This window comes from Bubalus bubalis, chromosome 2 (genome assembly GCF_019923935.1).
Source record: "Bubalus bubalis isolate 160015118507 breed Murrah chromosome 2, NDDB_SH_1, whole genome shotgun sequence".
Lineage (NCBI taxonomy): Eukaryota > Metazoa > Chordata > Mammalia > Artiodactyla > Bovidae > Bubalus > Bubalus bubalis.
The window spans coordinates 140,032,140-140,059,258 of record NC_059158.1 but is presented as its reverse complement, the minus strand read 5'-3'; the positions used below and the strand labels follow the sequence as shown (position 1 = coordinate 140,059,258).

Below are 27,119 nucleotides of genomic sequence, written 5' to 3'. Positions count from 1 at the left end.
ATTATTATGTATAATCTTAAAGGATGCGAAGAACTGACTCATTAGAAGTAAGACCCTGATGCTGGGAAAGATTGAAGGCAGGAGGAAAAGGGGACGACAGAGAATGAGATGGTTGGATGGCATCACCGTCTCAATGGAGATGAGTTTGAGTAAACTCCGGGAGTTGGTGATGGACAGGGAAGCTGGTGTGCTGCAGTCCATGGGGTCTCAAAGAGTCGGACATGACTGAGCGACTGAACTGAACTGAACTGAATAAATCTTAAAGGAATATGGACTGATATTATTCTGATTCTTATTGCACCAATTTCATAGAGATTTCACAGAGCTCAAGATGCTTGGGGCTGGTGCGCTGGGACGGCCCAGAGGGATGGAATGGGGAGGGAGGAGGGAGGAGGGTTCAGGATGGGGAGCACATGTAAACCTGTGGCGGATTCGTTTTGATATTTGGCAAATCTAATATAGTTATGTAAAGTTTAAAAATAAAATAAAATTAAAAAAAAAAAAAAAAAAAAAAAAAAGAAAATATACAGACTAAAGAAAGAAGAGAGCACCTGAAAATTACATGTTTACAAGAGATCATCTGATGGTTATGTGTATATATATACACAGTTACTATATATTAAAATAATTTTACAGTAAAAGAAGAAAGAAGGTCAAGAGTAAGAATGAGGGATAAAGTAACTCAATTTTAGAAAGCTTTATAAGAAAAAAAGTTGATTTTAAAAAGGCATAAAGTACAAAACAAATACAATTTTGAGGGGAGGGAACAAAGAAACTGTACCAGACTATACTTAGTTTTACCATGGTTACCTTGGATTCAGCATATTTAATATCATACGTTTGATTCTCTAAATTCTCATCCTAATGCACAACTGACCATACCACTACATGTCTCAATCCCAGAAACAGCACCATCATCAAGATATCATCCAACCTGGAGAACTCACTTATATTCGGACTCTCGTTGTCTAAGTAGCAGAATCACATCACCTTCTATATGTCTTCTGCCGTGTGATTACCAAAGTCATTGTTTTAGGCCCTCTTCATCTTCCTCTTGTAACTATGTTTCTCACATAGTTTCCCCATATTTCATTTTAACTTTCACATTGCAATCAGAATTTATTTATAAATAAAATCTAATTAAATCAGTAAAAAAAAAAAAAAAAAGAAAGTAACTCAAATGTAATTAAGTACTGAAAAATGAAAATAGTGACATTTTGGAAAATTAGCTTTTGATCAAAGAATGTTTGCATTAACAGGATATTTCTTCTTCTTTTTTTTTTAGTAGAATAAGAAATGAATAAAATGTCTACTTCTTATGTACCTGAAAACATAATATACTAACTTGAATTTGCCTTTATTTTGGCTGAATTAAAAAGCAAGCAAACAAAAGTGAATTGAATGTCTGAGGGCAAGTATTTCTGCCTGAAAAGTATGACTTTATTCTGGAAACTTTGTTCTTCATTTATTGATGTGGTGTATCACATTGATAAATTTGTGGATATTGAAAAACCCTTGCATCCCAGGGATATATTTCACTTGATTGAATTCAGATTGCTAGTATTTTGTTGAGGATTTTTGCATCTATATTCATCAGTGATATTTGGCCTATAATCTTTTTTTTTTTTTTTTTGTAGCACCTTTGTCTGATTTTGGTATAAGGGTGATGGTGGCCTTGTAAAATGAGTTTGGGAGTTTTCTTTCCTTTGCAGTTTATGGAACCTTTTCAGAAGGATGGGGGTTAGCCCTTCTCTAAATGTTTGATAGAATTCACCTGTGTAGCCATCTGGGACTTGTTTGTTGGGACTTTCGGTGCTTGTGATTGGTCTGTTAATGTTTTCTATTTCTTCCTAATTCAGTCTTGGGAGCTTATGACTTGCTAAGAATTTGTCCATTTCTTTCCGGTTGTCCATTTTATTGGCATACAGTTGCTTGTGGAAATCTCTTATGATCTTTTGTATTTCTGTGGTGTCAGTTGTAAAGTTTCCTTTTTCATGTCTAGTTTTATTCATTTGAGTCCTCTCTCTCTCTTTTTTTTTTCTTGATGAGTCTGGCTAAAGGTTTATCAATTTTGTTTATCTTTTCAAAGGACCGACTTTTAGTTTCATTGATTTTTGCTATTGTCTTCTTTGTCTCTGTTTCATTTATTTCTACTCTGATGTTTATGCTTTTTTTTTTCTTTCTGCTAACTTTAGGTTTTTTGTTTGTTTGTTTGTTTTTCTTTCTCTAGTTGCTTTAGGTGTAAGGTTAGGTTGTTATTTGAGATTTTTCTTGTTTCCTGAGGTAAGATTGTATTGCTATACTTTCCTCTTAGAACTGCTTTTGCTGCATTCCATAGGTTTTGGATCATTGTGCTTTCATTTTCATTTGTTTCTAGATACTTTATTTCCTCCTCGATCTCTTCAGTGATTCATTAGTTGTTTAGTAACATCTTATTTAGCCTCCACCTATTTGTGTTTTTTTTTAAATAGTTTTTTTCTTGTAGTTTATTTCTAATCTCATAGCACATGGTCAGAAAAGATGCCTGATACAATTTTAATTTGCTTAAATTTACCAGGGCTTGCTTTGTGGCCCAGCACATGGTTGATCCTGGAGAATGTTCCATGTGCACTTGGGAAAAATGTGTATTTTGTTATTTTTCAATGGAATGCTCTATAGAAATCAGTTAAGTCCATCTGGTCTAATGTAACATTTAAGGCCTTTGTTTCCTTACTGATTTTTTGTTTGGATGATATGTCCATTGACAAAAGTGGAGTGTTAAAGTCACCCACTATTATTGTGTTAATTTCTCCTTTTATGGCTGTTAGCATTTGCCTTATATATTGAGGTGCTACTATGTTTGTTGTATGTATATTTACAACTGTTATATCTTCTTTTTGGATTGATCTCTTGATCATTGTATAGTGTCCTTCTTTGTCTCTTCTAACAGTCTTTATTTTAAAGTCTATTTGTCTGATATGAGCATTGCTGCTTTAGCTTTCTTTTTTTTTCCCTTTACACGGAATACCTTCTTCCATACCCTCTTCACTTCTTTCAGTGAGGAACTTACAATAGCAACTTCTGTCCTATGAAAACTGTGTTAGATTACCTTGCTTAAAGTCTCTTAACTATTTGCTTGGTTTGATTTTAAGTGTGTCTTATTACAATACCTGAAAAATGTTTGCCTTTAGAGGATAAGATTAAAATAATTTGTTTACCTTGAACTTTATGAAGAAAAGGTGAATACAAAATACATGAGTTACATCGAAAGGATTAAGTTATAAATTGAAGTCTTAAAGAAGTTTGAAGTAAACTTTTGACTTATTTAGGAGTTCATAGGAAAGTTAAGCAACCATTCAATTTTTTAAAAAATCATGAGAAAATATTGTATATGTCTGAATATAAGGTGCTCCCAAGATATGGATGTCTATGTGCTTTACCAGTTAGAAGTTTTAAATATACAAAACCTTTAGACATGTAATAAAATGATCAGATATTACTTCCTTGTATGTATTTAAAAATCACGTTATATAAAATATTAATTTAGAAATATTACTTTCTTGATTGATTTTTTTCAAATATTTTACGTATGATTTGATTCTAGTGACTTTGTCATCTCTAAATTCCCTGTTTTGAGTCATCTCACCCAGTTTTCCAGCACACATCACTTTTACCTAAATATTTTGAGATTCAGTACTTTTTCTTTTGAACTTTATTTTGTATTAGGGTATATAGCAAGTTAGCAATGTTGTGATAGTTTCAGGCCAACAATGAAGGAACTCTGCCATACGTATTCATGTATCCATTTTCCCCCAAGCCTCTCTCCCATCCAGACTATCACATAACATTTAGCAGAGTGCTATGCAGTAGGTCCTTGCTGGTTATCCATGTTAAATATAGCAGTGTATACACGATCATCCCAGACTCCCAACTGTCCCTTTGCCCTGGCAGCTGTAAGTTCGTTATCTTAGTATGTGAGACTCAGTACTTTTTTGATCAATTATGACTCTATCACTGTAAGCCATGTGCCAATTTACAAGCACTGTTTGCATATTGAAAGGTGCAATTAGTTAAAAAATTTGTCTTACAGGTGAATACTTTTCTGCTCACTAGCATGTAATCACTCAAAGTAGTTTTCTTTAAAGTTATATCAATAGACTTTTGCATAATCATATACAACATTTCCAATTGTAAGAAAAAATTACTTCCATGTAGAATTTTTGCTTTATCAGATTTTTGTGGAATTCCCTGGCAGCCCCGTGGTTGGTATTACATGCTCTCACCGCCAGGGCCTGGGTTCAGGCCTGGGGAAATATTCATAGAATAGCACAAGCAGAGTGTCAAAATAAAAACAACAGCATAACACAGTTTTTGTTAGATTATATCCACAAGCATTTAAAGCTGGCAAAGATAGAGGTTGGTTCAGCCTAATGTGTTTTCCCCAAACAAACCTTAGCTTTACATAATAATGTAATACAGAGATTTAGATAAGGATTTGATTTGATATGATGTGACTTTTTTTTTTTTTTTTTTTTGATGTGAGTCTTTCTTGTGAAATATTCCTGAGGGAAGAAAAGACATATATGATACTTTCCTTTTTCTTCCTTTCAAAGTTATTCCTTAAATCTTTACTAAAGTACAATAAAACATATAAGAAAAATAACCTGGAAAAAGGAAGAATTTTATTTAATAGTAAATCAGTAATCAGTAATTAGTAATTTACTAATAGTAAATAGTAAATCAGTTCAGTCACTTAGTCACACTTCCCTGTCCATCACCAACTCCCGGAGCTTACTCAGATTCATGTCCATTGAGTCGGTGATGCCATCCAACCATCTCATCCTCTGTCGTCCCCTTCTCCTCCCGCCTTCAATCTTTCCCAGCATCAGGGTCTTTTCCAATGAGTCAGTTCTTTGCATCAGGTGGCCAAAGTGTTGGAGTTTCAGCTTCAACATCAGTTCTTTCAATGAATATTCAGGACTGATCTCCTTTAGAATTGACTGGTTGGATCGCCTTGCAGTCCAAGGGACTCTCAAGAGCCTTCTCCAACACCACAGTTCAAAAGCATCAATTCTTCGGCGCTCAGCTTTCTTTATAGTCCAACTCTCACATCCATACATAACGATTGGAAAAAACATAGCTTAGACTAGATGGACCTTTGTTGGCAAAGTAGTGTCTCTGCTTTTTAACATGCCATCTAGGTTGGTCATAGCTTTTCTTCCAAGGAGCAAGTGTCTTTTAATTTCATGGTTTTAGTCACCATCTGCAGTGATTTTGGAGCCCAAGAAAATAAAGTCTTTTACTCTTTCCATTGTTTCCCCATCTATTTGCCATGAAGTGATGGGACCGGATGCCATGATATTACTTTTTCACTCACGTCTTTCACTTTCATCAAGAGGCTCTTTAGTTTCTTTGCTGTCTATCATAAGGGTGGTGTCATCTGCATATCTGAGGTTATTGATATTTCTCCTGGCAATCTTGAAAGCAGGTTAAAGGCTAACAGGGTTTTTCCAAGAGAATGCACTGGTCCTAGCAAACAAATGGTAAATCAAGGTGATATTATTAATTTTGTGAGACTTTTTCTTATTCTAGTGCATATCACAGTCATTAAAATATCCATGTCTTAAAGATACATTCCTATAGAAAAGATACCAAGTGAGGAGTTGAAAGGCTATACTATGAGACAGGCCTTTTATATAAATGTCTACATAGTTGTATAATAGTATTTATGTGAGATTTTTATTCAGTTCAGTTCAGTTCAGTTGCTCAGTCGTGTCCGACTCTTTGCGACCCCATGAATCGCAGCACGCCAGGCCTCCCTGTCCATCACCAACTCCCGGAGGTCACTCAAACTCATGTCCATCGAGTCAGTCATGCCATCCAGCCATCTCATCCTCTGTCGTCCCCTTTTCTTCCTGCCCCCAAGTCCTCCCAGCATCAGAGTCTTTTCCAATGAATCAACTCTTCTCATGAGGTAGCCAAAGTACTGGAGTTTCAGCTTTAGCATCATTCCTTCCAAAGAAATCCCATGACTGATCTCCTTCAGAATGGACTGGTTGGATCTCCTTGCAGTCCAAGGGACTCTCAAGAGTCTTCTCCAACACCACAGTTCAAAAGCATCAATTCTTCAGTGCTCAGCTTTCTTCACAGTCCAACTCTCACATCCATACATGACCACTGGAAAAACCATAGCCTTGACTAGAGGGACCTTTGTTGGCAAAGTAATGTCTCTGCTTTTGAATATGCTATCTAGGTTGGTCATAACTTTCCTTCCAAGGAGTAAGCGTCTTTTAATTTCATGGCTGCAATCACCATCTTCAGTGATTTTGGAGCCCAAAAAAATAAAGTCTGACACTGTTTCCACTGTTTCCCCATCTATTTGCCATGAAGTGATGGGACCAGATGCCATGATCTTCGTTTTCTGAATGTTGAGCTTTAAGCCAACTTTTTCACTCTCCTCTTTCACTTTCATTAAGAGGCTTTTTAGTTCCTCTTCACTTTCTGCCATAAGGGTGGTGTCATCTGCATATCTGAAGTTATTGATATTTCTCCCAGCAATCTTGATTCCAGCTTGTGCTTCTTCCAGCCCAGAATTTCTCATGATGTACTCTGCATAGAAGTTAAATAAGCAGGGTGACAATATACAGCCTAGATGTACTCCTTTTCCTGTTTGGAACCAGTCTGTTGTTCCATGTCCAGTTCTAACTGTTGCTTCCTGACCTGAATAGCAATTAATTTGGCAGAAGATGTTGTTCTTGACATTTCATGATACTTATGAACTACACAATTAACCACAAACTACAGAAGATGAAAACAGCTTTTTTTTTTTTTTACCACAGTGGATGATGAAGGAGGTGATAGAGGTTGGAAACATGAGAAGATTTAGAATTTGTAATAACCATTTCTGTCTTGGCTATTTAATAGAATGCATACTTTTAGAAATTTAAAAAAGGCAAATATTTTTACTTTCATATCATAACCTATGGAAAAATCTATTATTGTAACATTTTTTCAGGAAAAGATGACTCACTTTTACTCTGGGTCTTCCAGCTTTGTATGAAAAAAATCTTTTTCATTAATATACCAAAAATATAATTTAAAACTACATGTATCAGCAACAAATTATACTAATGATGATAATGACAAATTATCATTTTTATCTCTTAACAGTGGAAAGAGTGGAACGAGAAAACCTTTCAGACTATTGTGTTCTGGGCCAGCGTCCAATGCATTTACCAAATATGAACCAGCTGGCCTCCCTGGGGAAAACCAACGAACAGTCTCCTCATAGTCAAATCCACCACAGTACTCCAATCCGAAACCAAGTGCCCGCATTACAGCCCATCATGAGCCCTGGTCTTCTTTCTCCCCAGCTCAGTCCACAACTTGTCAGGCAACAAATTGCCATGGCCCATCTGATCAACCAACAGATTGCCGTTAGCCGGCTTCTGGCTCACCAGCATCCTCAAGCCATCAACCAGCAGTTCTTGAACCACCCACCCATTCCCAGAGCAGTTAAGCCAGAGCCAACCAACTCCTCTGTGGAAGTATCTCCAGATATCTACCAGCAAGTCAGAGATGAGTTGAAGAGAGCCAGTGTGTCCCAAGCTGTCTTTGCAAGAGTGGCATTCAATCGCACACAGGTACCATTAGTGTTAAGCATCATAATGTTTATATCGTGTTAATGATATATCATGTATCATGTTAATACTATGGACACATTGTGACAAATATTGTTTATCTCTTTAAAATTTTTCTGTGGATCTCAGAGCACATAGAATCAGATTAATTAATAATCTTTAGTTCGTGAAATACTATCACCATTGATCTATGTTTGGCTATGATTAATTTCAGTGACGTAATGAATATCTGTGAACTCACTACCCAACTCAGCACCTGAAATGTTACTAGTGATGTGGGTCTCTTTATGTACTTCTCCTTCCCCCCTCTTTTCCATTTACTTTCCCCAGATGTAACCCTGATCTTGAATTTTGTGATTATCATTCCTTGTTTTTATTTTTAAAAAAACTAGTTCTAAACTTACCTTATCTTTGAACTTTAAAAAAAATGTTATTATATGTTATCACTTTCATAATTTTTAATAAACCCTTCAAAATGTGTAAGTTAGATTTAAGATATTGGTAAAGTAGTATTGATAAAGGGGTTCCCAGGTGGTGCTAGTGGTAAAGAACCCACCTGTCAGTGCAGGAGACGTAAGAGAGACAGGTCGATTTCTGGGTTGGGAAAATTACCTGGAGGAGGGCTTGGCAGCCCACTCCAGTATTCTTGCCCAGAGAATCCCCATGGACAGAGGAGCCTGGAGGTCTACAGTCCATAGGGTTACACAGAGTTGGACATGACTGAAACGACTTAGCACAAAGTAGTAATTGGTAGTTGACTCGTATTTTTAATATTTTGAGAGAATTATATGCCAATATAATATTAAATGATAGACAGTGAATGGTTTAGCTATGTCTTATTTTATTGAAGGCTGCTTATAATCAAGAAGTTCTTTCCCACTAATACTAAATGTGAGTGTGCATTAGAATTACTTGGAAGACTGTTAAAACATAGATTGCTGGCCCACTTCCTAGAGTTTCTGATTCATAGGTCTAGGGTGGGACCCAGAAATTTGCATGTCTAACAAGATCCCAGCTGGTCCTGATGCTGGTCTTAGGTCACATTTTGAGAACCGCCAATCTAGCTCTTATGCCATCGTCCCTTTAGTGTCTGTAGGAGTTTGGTTCCAGGACCCTCGCAAATACCAAAACCCATAGATGCGCAAGTCCTTATGTAAAATGGTGCAGTACAGTTGGTCCACCCTATCTGTGGATTTTGCATCCACAGACACAGAGGACCAATTGTATGAGTACCCAAAAAGTAAAAGTGCCTAATCTTAAGGAGGTAACAATCTGGTAGTGAAAAGTAGAATGTACTCAGATAAATAAAATGTGAAGTCAGGAGAATAATGTAAGATAATGTGAGCAGTGACTGCAATGGGTGTTTGTGAGGAGTTGGGGTCAGGCATACTTACAGTAGAGTAAATAAGTGAGTAAGCAAGTGAGTCTTTAAGAGGACAGTGGGTTTAAGTTAGTCACCCTACTAAATGCAAGGCAGGAAACGAAGCTCTCTGCAGATGCAAAGATGAAAAAAATTGTGAGTGAACACATATGTGAACAACTGACTTGAGTATGAAGGTTTCTGGATAGTTAGACCTTGAACGATGAATAAAATTTAATGGGCAAACATGGAGAAGAAGGGTATTTTAGGTTAAAACACACACACACACACACACACACACACAAGAAAAGGGTTGAGTCAGGAAAAAGTCAGGACCAGCTGATAGTTGATAGCAAAGCTAGATAATATGACTTAAAGGTAGAACAGATCCAAAAAGATCTTAGGTTCATGCTAAGAACTTTGAACTGTGTTTATTGAGCAGTGGAAACCATTGAAGGTTTTATGTAGGGATATTCTTTCATCAAATGATCGGAATTGGATCTTAGGAATACTTTTTTTCCCATCAAGAGGGTAGGAATTTTACTTAGGAGGCTGCCTTACGTGTGCGGCTGAAATGCATAGAAGTTTTGAACAAGACTGGTGGCAATGGAGTGGAGGGTAATGTCAAAAAGCATTGTGAGAGTAAAGTTGACAGAAATTGCAACTGCCTGGAGTAGAGATAACGCTAGGGTTTGAGCCTCATGACTACCAATGAAGCGTAATTATTTAGAGAATCAAGGAGGGCATTGAAAGAGATGGTTGGAGTAAGGTTAAAGTGATTATTTTGGGCTGTTTTGACTTTGGGCTATTTGACTTTGAAGTGCTAGTAGACTCCTTAAGTGAAGATGTGTAGCAGTCATTGAAAATAAGAGTTTAGTGCTAAGAATAGTTGTTAGGGTTAGAGAAAGATTAGAAATTTATTCACAAAACCTGGAATTTAAAAAGACAGCAGAGGGAGGGGAGAAGCCACGAGCACTACTAACACCAGGGAAAAGAGACCACAAAATGCCAGGAGAGGTGGGGCAGGTGAAGGTAGAAGAAAAGGGAGATGCTGATAAAGTATAGAGGATTTGGGCTGAGAGTCTCCAGAGGAGACTCTTCCATGTGGGGAAAACTAAGAAGTCTAGGGAGGGGAAGTCTGAAAGCATGCCATGAGATTTGGTGTTTGGTTGGGAGAAATCCTTGGCAAGCTTTAGAGTATAATTTCATTAGAGTGGTAAGGGCAGGAGCCAGAATTTAGGAGTTAAGGAGTGATTAACTGTCAAGGATACAGAAGCAGTGGCTGTAAATCACTCTTTCCAAAATTTGGTGTTGAAAGGGAGACCAGAAATGGGTTGACAGTTCTGAAAGTGAGAGGGAGTCAATTTGAGACAGAGGAATTAGCTTGGGGCTCAGCTGAAGTCAAACAGCATGAACAAGTGATGGAACCAACCATTGTGGTTTGGTAACAGTCTTCAGCCACGGTGAAACTGCAGGAGTAGGATCAGGGAAGAAAGGCAGTGGGTTTGCTTGAGATTTGGTGCTGACAGATTAGGTATGGCGGGAGACCAAGAGGGGTGAAACCTCCTGCTCCCTTGACTCTTAGCTAACGTATACATTCTGTTATTGACAGAGCCTGTTGCATCATTTGAAAATGAGTTCAGAGGTTCACAGAGGGCTACACATGTTCCAGACGTCACTAAACCACTATTCTGTTGTGGCTTAAAGTACTAGGGTAGCGTGTATGTGTCCACAGTTATCTGGATTGAGCCCATAGGAGTGCTTATCTTCTTGAGCAAGTCTGTTTCATACTATTATAAAACACGAAGTAGAAGGATGTGTCTTTAAGTCTATATTTTGCAGTTCTCTGTGTGAATGTGCTCTCTTTCATCTATCATTCATGTGCATGAATAGGCATTTCAAGGCTAGTCAACATTTTATTGCTGGTTATTTATATAGCTCCTTTGGATAAGGATAAGTTTGAGAGCATGGTTGTATTGCTTTGGATTTTAGAATCAGTGTATGTGGTATACAGTTTATCTAAATAGCATGAAGCATGAGAGAAGACTCCCAATGAGGCTAGACCAAGGCAGGCCATGTTGGTAGGAAGAAATGCTCTGCCAAAGCCCTGGGCCCTGGAGGCCTGTCTTCTCCTGCACAATCCTTTTTGTCTATTTTTTGGAATTAATGATTTTTATTTGGCATTGCCATCTTTCAAGTGCCAAGTTATAAAAGGTCTAATTGAAGCACAGAACACATTTTATTATTTTCCTCCTGTGATTAAATTTGTAAGATGGCTACACTCAGAAACAAACATTCACTTTCAATCAACATGAGCTTGAGTTCATGGGCCTGCCTTGAGGATTTCAAGTGGAAAATGCTTAGGAATGTATGAGTATTTCATTTTAAATTTCTGCTTTTAATTTGGGAAAGCTTTTTATCCCTCTGGGATCATAACCTGTTGTGTATAAAGCCCAACCTAATCAAGGTAGATGGTATTGACAGAATGACATAGTTTGAACCTAAGCTGGAGGTCAACAGGCAGATTGTTTCTGCTGTATATGCTGTAGTCACTACAGCAAAGGTTGGACAGCTGGGTTTCACCAGCAACATTGTTAAATGGAAGATATGGTCTACTATGCCCCATGAAACCAACCATGGATTTTCCAATTGATAGGCTCTCTTGAATGGAATCAGAAATATGTGAGTGATAAAATAACTTGTTAAAAAATAAAAATTAACTTTGTAGATAATAACATAAATGAGTTGTTAATCTGTGGACAGTAATGAATCTCAACATTTTTTTTTTCTTCAAAGCAAACAGAATCAGAACCATTTATTTTTGATGGACACCTAAGACGAGTTCTAGTCTTGTACTCAGTTGTTTTACTGATATGTAGTATATGCTTGGGCTTTTTCAATGGCTCGGTGGGTAAAAAATCCACTTGCAGTGCAGGAGATGCAGGAGACGTGGGTCTGATCCCTGGAGCATATTCTCAGTTTACTGAGTATTTTTTATAAATAGTTCATGATATCTATTATTCACTTATTATCAAATTCAGTAAAAAGCATTTTGATTTGTCACACTATAGTTTGTGTTCCTGGATTTGTTCTTGATGATTTGACCAAGAATAAATCTAGTAATTAATTTCTCTGTTTTGTATGTGTATTTGTGTACATGTAGAACAAAAATCACATGCACAGTGTTCACAAATGAATTGAGTTGTTAAAAAAAAAGCCTAGTTTTTCATGTTTAAGACTTCCAGATGAAAAACTGAAATTCATAATAAATAGCATTTGAAAAAGCAGTTCTTCAAGGAAAAACTTAATTACTTTGTATGTCTGATCCATTGTCACTATATCATTTGTTGATGTAAAATAACAAAATTAAGGGGAAAGGAACTGTATTTCCAAGAACTTGCTTTTTAATACATTTTAATTCTTATCAGCTTGTCTTTTAAAAACAGAGAATACATTTGTTTGATAAAATGATCTCCTACCCATACTTCTTGACAAGGTCCTGACTTCTGCCAGAGTCAGAGATCGACAACCTTTTGCCATTCTGATTTTATTTATTATTATTTCTTACACTTCTCTGTTAGTTTGTTAATACTGTCTAAACTAAGAACATAAATTAAGTCACATGTTCCGGGCAAGGGAAACAGCACATTTGAGATCATGCAGTACCAGGATATTGAATCTTCAGCGTGAGTAGGAGACTAATATAATTCCAGATACAGGGAGTGGCAGTGTGGTGCATCATGTCCATGCCATAATCATGATTTGTTGTTGTCGTTCAGCTGCTGAGTTGTGTCTGACTCTTTGCTACACCCTGGACTGTAGCCCACCAGGCTTCTCTGTCCATGAGACTTCCCAGGCAATAATACTGGAGTGGGTTGCCATTTCCTCCTTCAGGAGATCTTCCCCATCCAGGGATCAAACCCACATCTCCTGCATTGCAGGCAGATTCTTTACTACTGAGCCACCAGAGAAGCTCCATCTTACATAGTGGAAGCCTATTTTTGCCATTCTGACCTTATATAAAATATACTCTGAGCACATCACTTTCTCCTTTGCTAGTCTTCTGAAAGAAAAGGTTAGCCCTACTTTGGAGACTTTTATGACAAATGGGAGCCTATAAGAATAGTAGGAGAAAAGTGATATTTTCTGACCTGGTCATTAATATTCTGGCAATCCTACAACACATTACTAAGCATTTCTATTACCTGTGGTCACAAAGTGCTATGATGCACAGGAGGAGGCTGAGGCAGATCACAAGCCTCCTCTGGTTTCCATCCTTCACTCCTCCAGCACCGCCTCCTATCCTCTTGCCTCATGATTTACTTCTAAGTCATGGTGTCTGCTGGTGGGCTCTTCATTCAAAGGACTTTCCTCAGCCTACTGGATTTTCCTTTGCTCGCACTGACAGAGAGCTGGAAGCGCTTAATAGGTGTCTGATAGGCGCAGGAGGATGAAAGCCCAGCTCCTTGCCTCCTGTCGCAGGGACAGTGCTGACCTGTGACTTTCACTCCAGAGCTGTCTGCAGACTGGGCTGAGGCTGAGGCTTTGCTTGCACTTCTTCCCTTTTCTGTCCTGCTTCTCCCACTCTGTCACAAGTTTCCCTCAGAAGCACTTCCTAAATAAATCACTTGTGTAGGAATCTTTATCTCAGGATATGCTTTTTATCTCAGATTACAGATCAAGGTCATTGCTAGTCTAATTGACATTTGGTTATGCCATAGGATAGTAGTTTGAATAAAACATATCTTTACTTTTATACCTACTACCTTCAGAAATCGAAGGCAAGATGTTATTATGGAAATAGTATAGAGGTTTTTATGGTACCACTTTGTTTTAAAAATATTATCAGTGTTGTTTATAAATCATGAGCAAGATGTTATTAGGGCAATATGGACAGAGGAGCCTGGTAGGCTGCAGTCCATGGGGTCGCTAGGAGTCGGACACAACTGAGCGACTTTACTTTCACTTTTTACTTTCATGCATTGGAGAAGGAAGTGGCAACCCACTCCAGTGTTCTTGCCTGGAGAATCCCAGGGACGGGGTAGCCTGGTGGGCTGCCATCTCTGGGGTCACACAGAGTTGGACATGACTGAAGTGACTTAGCAGCAGCAGCATAGAATTATATAGGTGTTTTTTTTTTTTTCTTTACTGTACTACTTTCTCTTAAAAACATTATAACTATTGTGATTTTTAACTGAGTCCCCTGAATTCAATGGGCTGGTATGGATATTAGCCAGATTTACTTATGGATGTTGAATGTGGAGGGATTGGTTAGAGGGAGGCGAGAGAAAGAGAAGGAATGAGACAGAAACAGACATTGGATATGAGGCCCTATGAGATCTTTCAGACTTGACATAAAGCCATCCTTACTGAGTCTCAAAGGTGCATTATGTGATTTACGTGAGTTTCAGAGTAGCTTTGCTTCTCTGTCCTGCCCTATCTCCAGTGCTCTGTCAATGATGCAAATGGGTTCTGTTAGACTGATAATTTTGAGAAGAGGACCTCTGTAGGGTTTTATTTTTTTTTTGCATATTCATTTTCCCTTGCTTCTATCCCAAATTTATTTTAGCATTGGCACACTTAGCAGCCCTATGGACATGAAATAAGTTGCCTGGCTATTTTCTGTGTTTACCTCTTTGCATTTTGACAGTTTGGTTATGAATCCTAACCTATAGCATTCTTTTGTCCCTTGTCACTTTATGGACTTAAGAAAATCAGCAAGAGGCTTTTGAAGATATGAAAAGGTTTGTGACTATTTTACAAGACTTAATATTACCCAGAAATGGTTGTGGGATGTCCACTGACCTATAATAGGAATGGTTTCATGAAATATGTACAATGAATCTTCCTTAATAGATAAACTATTCTCTAATTTATTTAAAATCCAATGACCTACATATTCATGTGTTCAGAAATCCCCCATTTACTAGCATCGTTTCTCCTTTGAGACCTTCCATTTGAGCAAATCTGTTAAATGAAGTAGAGAGGAAGCTTTGATCCAAACTAGGCTAAATCCATTGGAACAAATGCCCTGCCACATGTGAATGGGAGCATTAGAATGCCAGCAAAGGAAAATGAAGAGTTATTCTCTGTCCCTCTCTGCACCTCTATCCCCTTATCCCTCTATCCCCTTCAAAGGTGGGGTTCAGGAAACAGCCATGCACATGGAGTTGGCAATAAAAAGTTTGTATCATTTGAACGAAACTTTTGCCACATTCACTTTTGACAAAGTGTGGTTATTTTTATTTTTTCTCTAGCACATTATATGCCATAACTGGGAAAGTTCAGACTCATTTTGTGTCCAGGTAGCTCTTCTGAGTCAGTTCTTAGAAACGTGTTTTCATTAGAAGTCTATGTGTATTTTGCAAAATGTGTTAATCTTCTGTGAAAGAAATGCTTCTAATTTGGTATCCTTAGTTTGTGAAAAAGTCACAGAGTTACACAATTTGCAACATTTTATCAAAGGTCTTTTTTGAGAAAGCTGTTCATCTTACTTTTATCTGATATAGAAGAGAATTTTTAAAATCCTTTGTGAACTCATTTGGTTGATTGATCCTTAATTTGCATACTTTTTATTTTTTTATGAGACTTTGCAAAAAAAAATCTGTTGTTTATTTATTAAAGCCATATCATTTGAAGAAACTTAAGTTCAGGGTCATAAATACAATTTATGAAGTCACTCAGCAACCGGAGAATGTTTTCAACAGATTGGAAAATTAAATTGAGTGATGTATCAGAAAAATTGGCAGTAAGGTCAACAGCTAGAAATGTAAATGTCTTTGTGTGAAACGACATGGACTTTGCTTTTATGCTTTATTGGCACTGTGTTTATAGTATATTCCCACCCACATTATTAAAGTTAAAAATTGAAATGGCACAATTAGGAAGAGATGTGTAGCAACAAAATGAAAATTCGAACAACCAAAATATTTGGAAGTCTAAGCTTTAGTATGTTACCTGTTAGTTTTTTCTGAGCATGGGGAGAAATTTCTATAACTTCTTGTTTGATTTATACTTATTGTTAGCCCAAGGTAGGCATGATTTAGTTACTCATACCATTTGTACATGTAGAAAACTTGACCTCCAAAATACTTAAAACTCTTTCTCAGCATTCGGTAAGATATATGCACTCAGCAATACAGCAATAGAATACAATGTAAGTCCAGGGGTCTTGACTCCATGGTCCAGTGAGCTGGTTATAAAATGACTAGGGAACCTGTGAGAAAAAGGAAGTCCAGCCACTGAAAGATGAGCTGTAAATATGAAATGCCACAGATCAGGCATGAACATGTTATTGAGTTTTGAAGCAAATAATATGCCCTCTTTTGATTTCAACATTCAATTAATAAAGTAGGGAAAGAGGGTCCTGCAAGCTTCATAAAATAGGCACTCTTTCATTTCAGAATCACTGGCTTGAATTCATAGATTTAAAGATTATAATAATATTAATATCTCCCAAGACAGCAGTGTCTCAAAGTTATTCAGTGACTTAAGGATGGCCCTCAAGATAGTGGTCTCAATTTAGTCCCTCCTTACATATAAAGACTATCGTTAATTAGCACCTTTTAGGCAATTTTGGGCAAAAAGCATGGGGGATAAGCTGGGTCTGTTTGTGCTCTGGGTAAAGAGAAATTTGATTCTGTATACTAGCGTATTCCCACTCCTAAATCTAGTTGAAACAGAACATTTCATGTAAAAGAAAATATAAAGCCTCCTTTTATCCACCTCCTTCACAAAACTTGTACCAAAGAATCAGAGGATACAGATATGATAGTACAGTGTTCTATTCCTTTCATCCCTGATCAGTGTGAAAAATCCTTAAAAAATAGTTACTGAACTGTTACAAAGTGAAAGACAGTGAGAATCGTTCAATTGTGTCCAACTCTCTGGGACCCCCAGAGAAGGCGATGGCACCCCACTCCAGTACTCTTGCCTGGAAAATCCCATGGATGGAGGAGCCTGGTGGGCTGAAGTCCATGGGCTTGCTAAGAGTCAGACACGACTGAGCAACTTCACTTTCACTTTTCACTGTCATGCATTGAAGAAGGAAATGGCAACCCACTCCAGTGTTCTTGCCTGGAGAATCCCAGGGACAGAGGAGCCTGGTGGGCTGCCGTCTATGAGGTTGCACAGAGTCAGACACGACTGAAGTGACTTAGCAGCAGCAGCAGCTCTGGGACCCCAATTCTGCAGGCCAGAATACTAGAGTAGGGTATCTGTTCCCTTCCCCAGGGGATCTTCCAAACCGAGGGATTGAACCCAGATCTCCCGCATTGCAGGCAGACTCTTTACTATCTGAGTTACAGAGAATTCAAGGGGAATTCCCTGACAGTCCAGTGGTTAGGACTGCACGCTCATTGCCAAGGGCAAGGGTTCAATCCCTGGTTGGGGAACTAAGATCCCATAAGCCGTGGGTGTGGCCTAAATAAATAAAATTCAGGGCTTTTTATTTTTACTAAAAAAAAAAAAATGCCTTTCGATGATGGTTTTATAATGTCACTATTCTCTATCAAGAAGGGGTTGACTTATTTTGCACAGATGTGGAGTCTCTAACCTGAAATAAGATATTTCACTTCTGGTGAGTGTGTCTCAGTAGAGACCGGCAAGTTTAGTGGGGAAGCCTAGTTTTATTAGTTAACTAGTTTCTCCAAATCCTGGATGGTGTTTAAAGTAGGATTTTTATAAAAGAAATACAAGGCAACACTAGCTTTAGGTTCCGTTATTTATATGCTTTTCACCTTTGCTTATTCAAAGTAATTAAAAAAACACATGGAGTGTTCCTTTCATGGCCATTGATGGAAATGATGACCGCTTGGCCTGGGGTTAAGTGCATGTTTGTTCAACTAAAGTAAATTCAGTTTGAAGGCCAAAAATTCTGTGAGAAAAATACAACTAAATCAATTTGAAGTCAATTGGAAATTGACAAGGTAGTTTAAATTCTATCTGCAAGTTTTGTACCTAAAATTATTCCTGTAGACAGCAGTATTTACTTGCAAACTTCTCTGATCACCACACTCAGTAAGAACTAAGTTTTACATTATGAGCTAGTATGTCTAAGTCACACACACTTAGACAGTTGTGCACACATGTATGTGTGTCTGTTTTAAGTTCCACCTTATTTCCAACTATACCGGTATATTTCTTCATGAAAGAAAAAGAAAAAACCTTCATGAAACAATAGAGTATGAAGTTAGGTAGATTAGTAATTTCTAATCTACTTAACTACATTTTGTTATAAATAAACTACCTATTATGTGCTAAATTAATTGTATCAGCCACTAATAATTATGAACATGTTTCAACAATGATGCAGATTAAAGCTGATTTTAAAAGTTACTTGGGGAAAGAAGGTGATTTTACTTTTCTGAGGTATGAATAAATATTAGTTCAGTGCTATCCTGAAATGTCCTTATGGTCATTTTGCTTTATATAATTTATTAAATTTTTCTTCACACTCTCCTCTATCCCAAATAATTTTAATTATTTTACTTCCTAGAATTTCTTTATTTATTTTAATTAATATTTTAATATTTTCTGTCTTTATAGGAAGGCATCTATAAGTGGAGGGCCTTGAATATGTGATGTTGCAAGTGGAAAATAAATGTACTTTGAAAAAAAAAAAAGAAATGTACTTTGATATTAGTTCTGTATTTATCCATTCATTTAACAAGGATTTATTAAGCATTCAGAGACTACGCTAGGGTTATAATGAGGGCTAACATTTATTGAACATTTAACACGTATTCAGTACAGTTATAAGCTCTCTAGAGAACCCTATGAAGGAAGTGCAATTATTATCTCAATTTTGCTGGTGAGGAAACTGTGCCATAGGGAGATTAATTAATCTTTGTCCACTTGAAACCCAATTTTGAACTCAGAAATTTTAACTTCAGAACTCATCCTCATAATCACTTTATTCTCAATCATTTGTTACCATTGACCAGATGATGAAAGACACAAACCCACCCTCAAGGAGATACAAGAATAAATAGACTTTTAAAATTGGTATTCCCACTTTGGTATAATAAGTCCTGTGATATGTTCCATGTATGAGAACAGATGTTTTTAACCCTGGAGGTGATCAAAGCTAAGGCAGAAAATGTTCAGCAAGGAAAAAAAATAATGTTTTATAATTATTTCAGGACAGAGTCAACTCATATGTTTATAGACTGCTTTTCTACTTATATCTGAATGCATTTGATACATTTGAAATATAAATATGCAGGAAAATGTATGTTTTTGTTTTGTTTTGTTTTTGAAAGTACTATTTTTGCCAATGTTTTGACAAAGTAGCCAAAGCTAGTAAATTTTTTGGGAAGTTTGCCAACAGTTGTTTCACAGAATACTCATGGAAACTAGGAATAACAAGGGCCCAGCACTTTGTGACTGCAGTCGTCATGGTGCCAGGCACTTGAGGTGTTAGTGGAAACCATGTATGTGCCCAGAGCTGGGAACACCACTGGCAAATGTTTCCAAAAGGAACCTGTTCAGTTCTGTATTTGCTTTGCTTTTTGGTGCTAATGTGTTTAGAAAATTTTTACTTAGATTGTGCACAGCCCCCATTTCAGTTCCTAAGACTTCCTAGAGACAAAGGCAGAAGGGATGAGGAAGGAAATAAGATGGGACCATTTATTTAGTTGCTTCTATCATTGCATAGATGAGGTAGGTAGGAAGTAGTCAAGTTGTCAGGAATCTGGTTTTGGCTAAGTTCCTCCATGGTACATGCTCAAGTGTGGTTTGAACAAGGGGGTTACAGTTAAGAAAGCACAGACTGCTTTGGTTTCAAGAATGTTCCGTTGCAGGCAATGTTGTGTTGCCAGCTTACTATATTCTGATGTGGCTGCTGCTGCTGCTGCTACTAAGTCGCTTCAGTTGTGTCCGACTCTGTGCGACCCCATAGACGGCAGCCCACCAGGCTCCTCCGTCCCTGGGATTCTCCAGGCAAGAATACTGGAGTGGGTTGCCATTTCCTTCTCCAATGCATGAAAGTGAAAAGTGAAAGTGAAGTCGCTCAGTCGTGTCTGACTCTTAGCGACCCCATGGACTGCAGCCTACCAGGCTCCTCCATCCATGGGATTTTCCAGGCTAGAGTACTAGAGTGGGGTGCCATTGCCTTCTCAGTCTGATGTGGCAAGTGGCACAAATGAAGTTTTACTGCATATACTAGAAAGAAAGCTGTCTGTGAGGGGACTGTTTCATTTAATAAATTGTAGATTTGGGGAACATGGAATATTTGTTCTAACGCGGGGTTTGCAAGGCCCCAAATTTCAGTATTTATTATCTTATTTGTTTTCAATAGGTTGAAAGAGAAGATCTTGAGTGACTGTTGTGAGTTAGGCTTTTAACATGGTCCATCAGGCTAGCTGGGGCTTTGCTGGTGGCTCAGATGGTAAAACATCTGCCTACAATGTGGGAGACCTGGGTTCAATCCCTGGGTTGGGAAGATCCCCTGGAGAAGGAAATGGCAACCCACTCCAGTATTCTTGCCTGGAAAATTCCATGGAGGGAGGAGCCTGGTAGGCTACAGTCCATAGGACCTCAAAGAGTCAGACACGACTGAGCAACTTCACTATCAGGCTAGCTGCTAACTATTTAGCAAATATAGGACTCCCACTTCCAGAAAACTGAAAAAAATACTGGTACTCTCTTAAAGCCCTATATGTCTGTATATCCCCAACTAACCACTAAGCACAAAATATACATATTTTACTCCCAAGGAGTTGACTATATGATGGGAGAAAGAGGTTTTATAGTTACACAATATAAAAGATGCTAAGTGTCATAAATATAAGATAAAACTAGTGCCATCTCCCTTCAGAGGAGGGAGAAAGTATTGCCAACTGCAGCATATATACATATACAGATATATGCATAGTCTTTTAGTGCATTGCAGAATACATCTCTACAGCATGAACATTTGTCTGCAAATGTTACTTTTGTATATGCACTTATATTTGCAGAGTACATTGAGTCCCTCTAAATGCTCAATTCTATCCACCCCCATCATATAAAAGTGCTATATGCATAGGCTGTCTTTGCTAATAAAGAAATATTATAATAAAAGAGAGGTTTTTATTAAACTAATGCAATAACGACATTTTCTTTGAGGATTTAACACATCATTTTTAATAATAAAAATCAAATTGTCATTGTTGTGCCCTGTATACCTTTTATTCAAATCACACTAAATACTCTGCCTTCATGTCTAAGCAGTGCTCTAGGGGCTGATGGGGGAGGTGAGTAGTTTTTAACATAAGGCAAATGAATTTCAGCAGTCAGCTTTGTAGTGGGGTTGTAGATTATGAATATGGGAGCCAGGGAAACCTGTTTATATTTGTGAGCCAAGGGGAGAATGTCTCTCAGGAGTGTCTGGATGGAAATGAGACTGGAGATTAGGAAAGAACCAATTCTGTTAGGTCAGCTTTCAGTGGGTAGGATGTCAATACTCTGTTCAGCCAAGTAACTGAGTTCACAGCTTCAACTAACTGTACATTAACCACTGGAATTGAAGCATTCACTTTGTACGATTAGGCTAAGAATTTGGTATCACCTGGTTTTCATAAGAAGATACTAGTTCTTGGCTCATGTCAGCTGAAATCAGACATTTCAGAATTGTATTAGTTAAGACTAACTGATAAGCATGGAAAAGGGGTGGTAAAATGTGAAGAGTACCTTCTGAGGGAACTATGTGATGGGTCATGGTGGGTGGCAGGATATGTGGTTAGCCCATATGGGTCCCAAGACCCCTTCCACCTCTGACTTTCTGTAACTTTAATCTGTAATATGGGGGTGTGTGTGCCTTTTAACCTTGTTCATTGGTTATGGCATCATTTGTTTAGGTTGAAACCTAACGTTTTCAAACTATATATACTGTGCATATGATATGATATCTGTGTGACATGATATATGAGTATTTGGGGGGTTGAATTACTTCAAAAGTTTATGTTATAACAAGTATGTGAACAGAAATGTAGCTTACAGAAATGAAAATAGTCTCTGGCTAGTTTGAGGCTTTTTCCAAAGAGAAGAACTAGGGTTTGGCTGGGCCAGTTTTTTCAGCACACACCTGGTGTATATCACTTTAAAAAATAAATTATGCCTCATTAAATTAAAATTAAATGGAATCATGATCATTTGTTTTTCTGGAAGGAAGATGTTTTGCATATTGAAAGCCTAATTTGTTGCAGGTGACAAAAAGGCTGAACAGATTACCTAATATCACTTCATTTGGGGGGTAATGTTTGCTGGTTAGTTTGTGTATACTCCAATAGTTCAGAATTCTTTTAATGTGGACTGTATTGTTTTCACTTCAGAAAGTCTTCTACTGCTTTACCCATTTTTGTACTGTGTTTTTTTAAGCTTTTAAGGAAACAGAAACTTCTTTTGATATTCTGGATTAGTCATGCTCTTTCTTTTTGTTCAAATGTTCTAATACTGTCCAATCCTTCACTTAGTCTCCCTGTTTGCCGAGCCTCACCACCATGTCTATAGCTGCCTGTTAATATTATGTACATTTCAAATCCCAGCCAAGTTAAGTACCGCCTCTTCCAAAATGTTTTCCCTGAATACCACAGTTGGCAATACGTTCACCCTCTTTTGAACTGAAATGGTACTAGTTCTATCTGAAATTTATGACACTCATCATCTTTTACATTGTACTTCTATAAACCACCATATAGTAAACTCCTTGGCAGCAGAATCTACGTCTTGGGAGTCCTCCCATTCCCTTATGAGCTTTGTACCAAGTTGCAAATGAGAAATGAATTAATAGACTGATCTGTCATTCCTTGGCAATATGTATATTGAATTTGGGGGTTTTCTAGGTAATCATTGGGAGATATAGCCTAATTGTTGAGAATTTCTAATGTCTGAGAGGTATGAAAAAGAGGTATCTGTTAAAATCTAGTCAGTAATGACCTTTGGTGTCCTCTCCTGGAGTGGCTGGGAGTTCTGATGGGCTCAGGCTCAGATTTCCTAAAACCTGGCCCAGGCTTGGGTTCTATTCTTGCTCTTAAAACAAGTAAAGGCCCATCAAAGGTCCCAGACACGTTTCAAGGGCTAGTGTACAACCTTGGAAGTAAATTTTACAGAGCTAGTCATGATAATGTTTCCCAGATATTTCTGAGCATGTATTTTGCATACTAGCAATTTGGAACCAACTATATAAATTGTTGAAGGAATATGAAAGTCATAATAATGTAAATAAGAAAGCGCTTCAACAGAAATGGCAGATTCAAAAACTCTAAGGTCATTTAATTTATCACAAATAAGTATTATTAGAATACTAAAAATCATAAGAATATTGATTTTTCTGTTTAAAAATTAGCCCCAGTTTTTGTTGTTGTTGGTGGTGGTGGTGGTCACATTGCATGGCTTGCAGGACTTTAGTTCCCTAACCAGGGCTCAATCCTGTGCTCACCACAGTGAAAGCACTAACAGTGGTTAGAGTCCTAACCACTGGACGACCAGGGAATTCCTGGCCCCAACTCTCTGTTTTTCCTTTAGAGATAACCTGTATTAGCAATGAAGCTAGATGGTATTGTATTATCTCTTGTTTGTACTTTGAAATATTTTGCTTTTATTGAATTTTCTGCCAGCCTCATGTATTGTTTGCTGGTGCTGGAAATATTTTGGAGTTTACAAAACTCTCCATTAAAGGATGAGGGAGAAGGCCAGTGAGAGGCTCTTTTTGCCCAACTCCCTTCTTTTGTCAGTGACCTGTAACCCAAGAGCTGTGGTGGAAGGTGCCTTTCTCCCCTGTGCAGAGGCTTGTTTTACTCCTTTTCAGTCAACATGTTTCTTGGTCTTACACAACCTCAGCTAACACCACAGAGAGAATTGTTTATAATCTCTCCCCTGAGAAGGCTCTGCTGCCTATGATGAGGAAAATACTTAATGACCGCTTTATTCAATACTTACAATATGTTTTAATAAGATTACTGATATGAAATTTTAATAAGCAATGTCCTGGTTAATTTATTAATTTCCCTCAGTCTTCACATTCTCAATATTCATGACCTTTCTATTCATAAAAGTATATTTTTATTTGCAATGCCCAGGTACCACACCATATTCTCTATAGCTCAGGCTGCATAATGGGAATGTCCAAGTGACACCTCCTCCCTGGCCGGTTGATCATTAAAATGCCAGACAACTGAGTGGCAAGGGCTTTAGAAATATTTATGTAGGATAAATTATTAATTTATGTTCTATTCAAGACAGTTTCAATATGATAAGCATTTACTTATCTTGATAATTAGATGGAGTGATTTGTGGTATATTTAAGTCATGCCATACATTTTATTCTGATTTTTTTTACCCCATGATGATTTTAAACTAACTAAATAAAACATGCTTTACATTCATATGCCTGCAGAATTTTGGCTATATTTTTAAAAATTGCTGTTGAAATAGTTAAAAGCACATAACCGAAACGAAGAGGGTTCAACAAAACAACTAAACCTCTTCTTGTGCCCACCAGTTAGCCACTTGTTATTGAACATGTCTGAGGTAAAAGGAATCTGTTTGGGACCAGAGCTACACAGATGAGACTTGAAGTAAATAATTTAGAACAGTGTTCTCATTCTCTGGGGCAATTCATGGAGGCAGCACTGGCCACCTTGTTGGTTTGAGACTTTATCTTCAATTAGGCGAATGAGACAGAGGCAACAGTATATCCACCAACCCCTGAAAATACAAATATTGTGTCTCATTCACTTCGGAAACGATGCTGATGAGCAGTCATTTACAAGGATGCTTTGTCTTGATTTCTCTTAGAGATGAATTCATTTCCCTGTATGGTTGTCCAACATGTAAAAAATGCAGGGGTAGGAACTCCACAATTTCCATGTGGGGAAAAAAAGGTAAACCACGCTGAACAAAAAGTAAATAAAAGAACTCTGCCCTTCAGAGTGATTTTGTTTTTTATTGATTAGGAATAAACAGACTTACAGTTTTGAACCTGGTCCATGAGAACAATATTTTTTTTGTTGTTTCAGTATTTTACACACAAGACCTTTGCCACAATATCCTCCACAATTTGTCAAAATAATTTCACAGAAGAAGTTTACAAACTTTGCCTTTGAAAGATCTTAACATATAATCATCATAACCAGGATAAAGAATATATCCACGCATATCCTAAAGCTTTTCCAAATTTGGTAGTCTGACATTTAGTAAAATGCTAAAGTTACTTATTTTTTGGGGGGGGGAGGTCAGAGAATAAAGAGTTTTAATTTTTCATCTCATTATTTATACTATTATTTATCTTTTTAAAAAAACTTTTTATTTTGCATTGGTGTATAGCTGATTAACAATATTGTGATAGTTTCAGGTGAACAACAAAGGGACTCAGCCATACATATACACATATCCATGAAAGAGAGAGAAGGAGAGAAGGGAGTGAGTGCCAGCTTGTCCTCCGGGTGTAGAGTTCATCATTAAAGAAAGCTCAGAAAATACCAATCTTAGTATCTTGTTAGTATTAGAAATTGGTATTGGTTGTATTTTTTTTTTAATTTTATTTTTAAACTTTACAGTATTGTATTAGTTTTGCCAAATATCAAAATGAATCTGCCACAGGTATACATGTGTTCCCCATCCTGAACCCTCCTCCCTCCCCATACCATCCCTCTGGGTCATCCCAGTGCACCAGCCCCAAGCATCCAGTATCGTGCATTGAACCTGGACTGGCAACTCGTTTCATACATGATATTATACATGTTTCAATGCCATTCTCCCAAATCTTCCCACCCTCTCGCTCTCCCACAGAGTCCATAAGACTGTTCTATATATCAGTGTCTCTTTTGCTGTCTTGTACATAAGGTTATTGTTACCATCTTTCTAAATTCCATATATATGCGTTAGTTTTTTATTTTATTGAAGTACAATTGATGTACAATGTGTTAGTCTGTGGTATACAGCAAAATGATTCATATATATGTGCATACATATTTTCTGTTTTATATTCTTTTTCATCGTGGCCTATTACGAGATACTGTGCCATACAGTAGGACCTTGTTTGTCTATTTTATGTATAGCAGTTTGCATCTGCCAATCTCAAATACCTAATTTAGCCCTCCCTTGCCCTTTCCCCTTTGGTAACCATAAATTTGTTTTCTATATCTGTGAGTCTGTTTCTGTTTTGTAAATAAATTCATTTGTATCATATTTTAAATTCTACATATAAGTGATATAATATGACATTTGTCTTTCTCTGTTGGACTTACTTCACTTAGTATGATAATCTCCAGGTCCATCTATGTTGCTGCAAATGGCATTATTTCATTCTTTTTCATGACTGAATAGTATTCCATTGGGTGTATAGGAAAGTAGTGTTGAAAATTGTTATCCCTCTTGCTTCTGCATGTATTAATTTGGAGATTTTTGTCTTAGAAGCAAGAAAGAAAAGTGAAAGTGAAGTCACTCAGTCGTCTCCGACTCTTTGCGACCCCATGGAGTGTAGTCCTCCTTCCATGGGATTTTCCAGGCAATAATCCTGGAGTGGGTTGCCATTTCCTTCTCCAGGGGATCTTCCCAACCTAGGGATCGAACCTGGGTCTCCTGAATTGTAGACAGACGTCTTACCGTCTGAGCCATCAGGGAAGTCAAATCATTATTAATATTTCAAGTTGCTTAGTCCAAGTGGAAAGTAGGATAACTTAAGGCAGAACTGACTTTTAATTTCAGAAAGAGAATTAATACCTAGATTGTATAACGTGTTCTGGAAGACAGGTGTCTCACTTGTTGCTTCTTTCTGAAAACATGACAAGAAATCAGGATTTTCTTAGAATCATTTCACCAGTAGGATAGTTGTATATACCTGCCCTACCTTGGCCTTTCCTTGGGCATGTATGCATGCAGACACACACTTGTTAACAGTTTTTTCTAGCTTCATTGTGTGGCACATTATATTCCCATTTATAAAGACTTTTCTAATCAAAGTAATGACAACCAAATTGGCAGAACTATCAGATGGCATACCTTTTGTAAGTTTCTTAGAGTAAAATTGTCTTACATGGTGTTTTGGGTGGTGATTACCTCCTGGAGTGCTGATAACTATGTTTATTTCACAGATGCATATTTCTGTGACATTTGGTTTACTATCTTATAATATATTACTTCTAAAAAAAGTTTGCCTA

General features: G+C 37.4%; 1 protein-coding gene across 3 annotated transcripts in view; it reads left to right on the top strand.

Annotated features, from left to right (window-relative positions):
• Positions 1 to 27,119, top strand: part of SATB2 (SATB homeobox 2) — a 204,349-nt gene that overhangs the window by 120,797 nt on the left and 56,433 nt on the right. For all 3 annotated transcript variants that reach the window (XM_006078174.4, XM_006078179.4, XM_044936957.2), the window contains exon 7: positions 7,150 to 7,622. In XM_006078174.4, the coding sequence (XP_006078236.3) occupies positions 7,150 to 7,622 (473 nt within the window). The remainder of the gene's footprint in view (positions 1 to 7,149; positions 7,623 to 27,119) is intronic.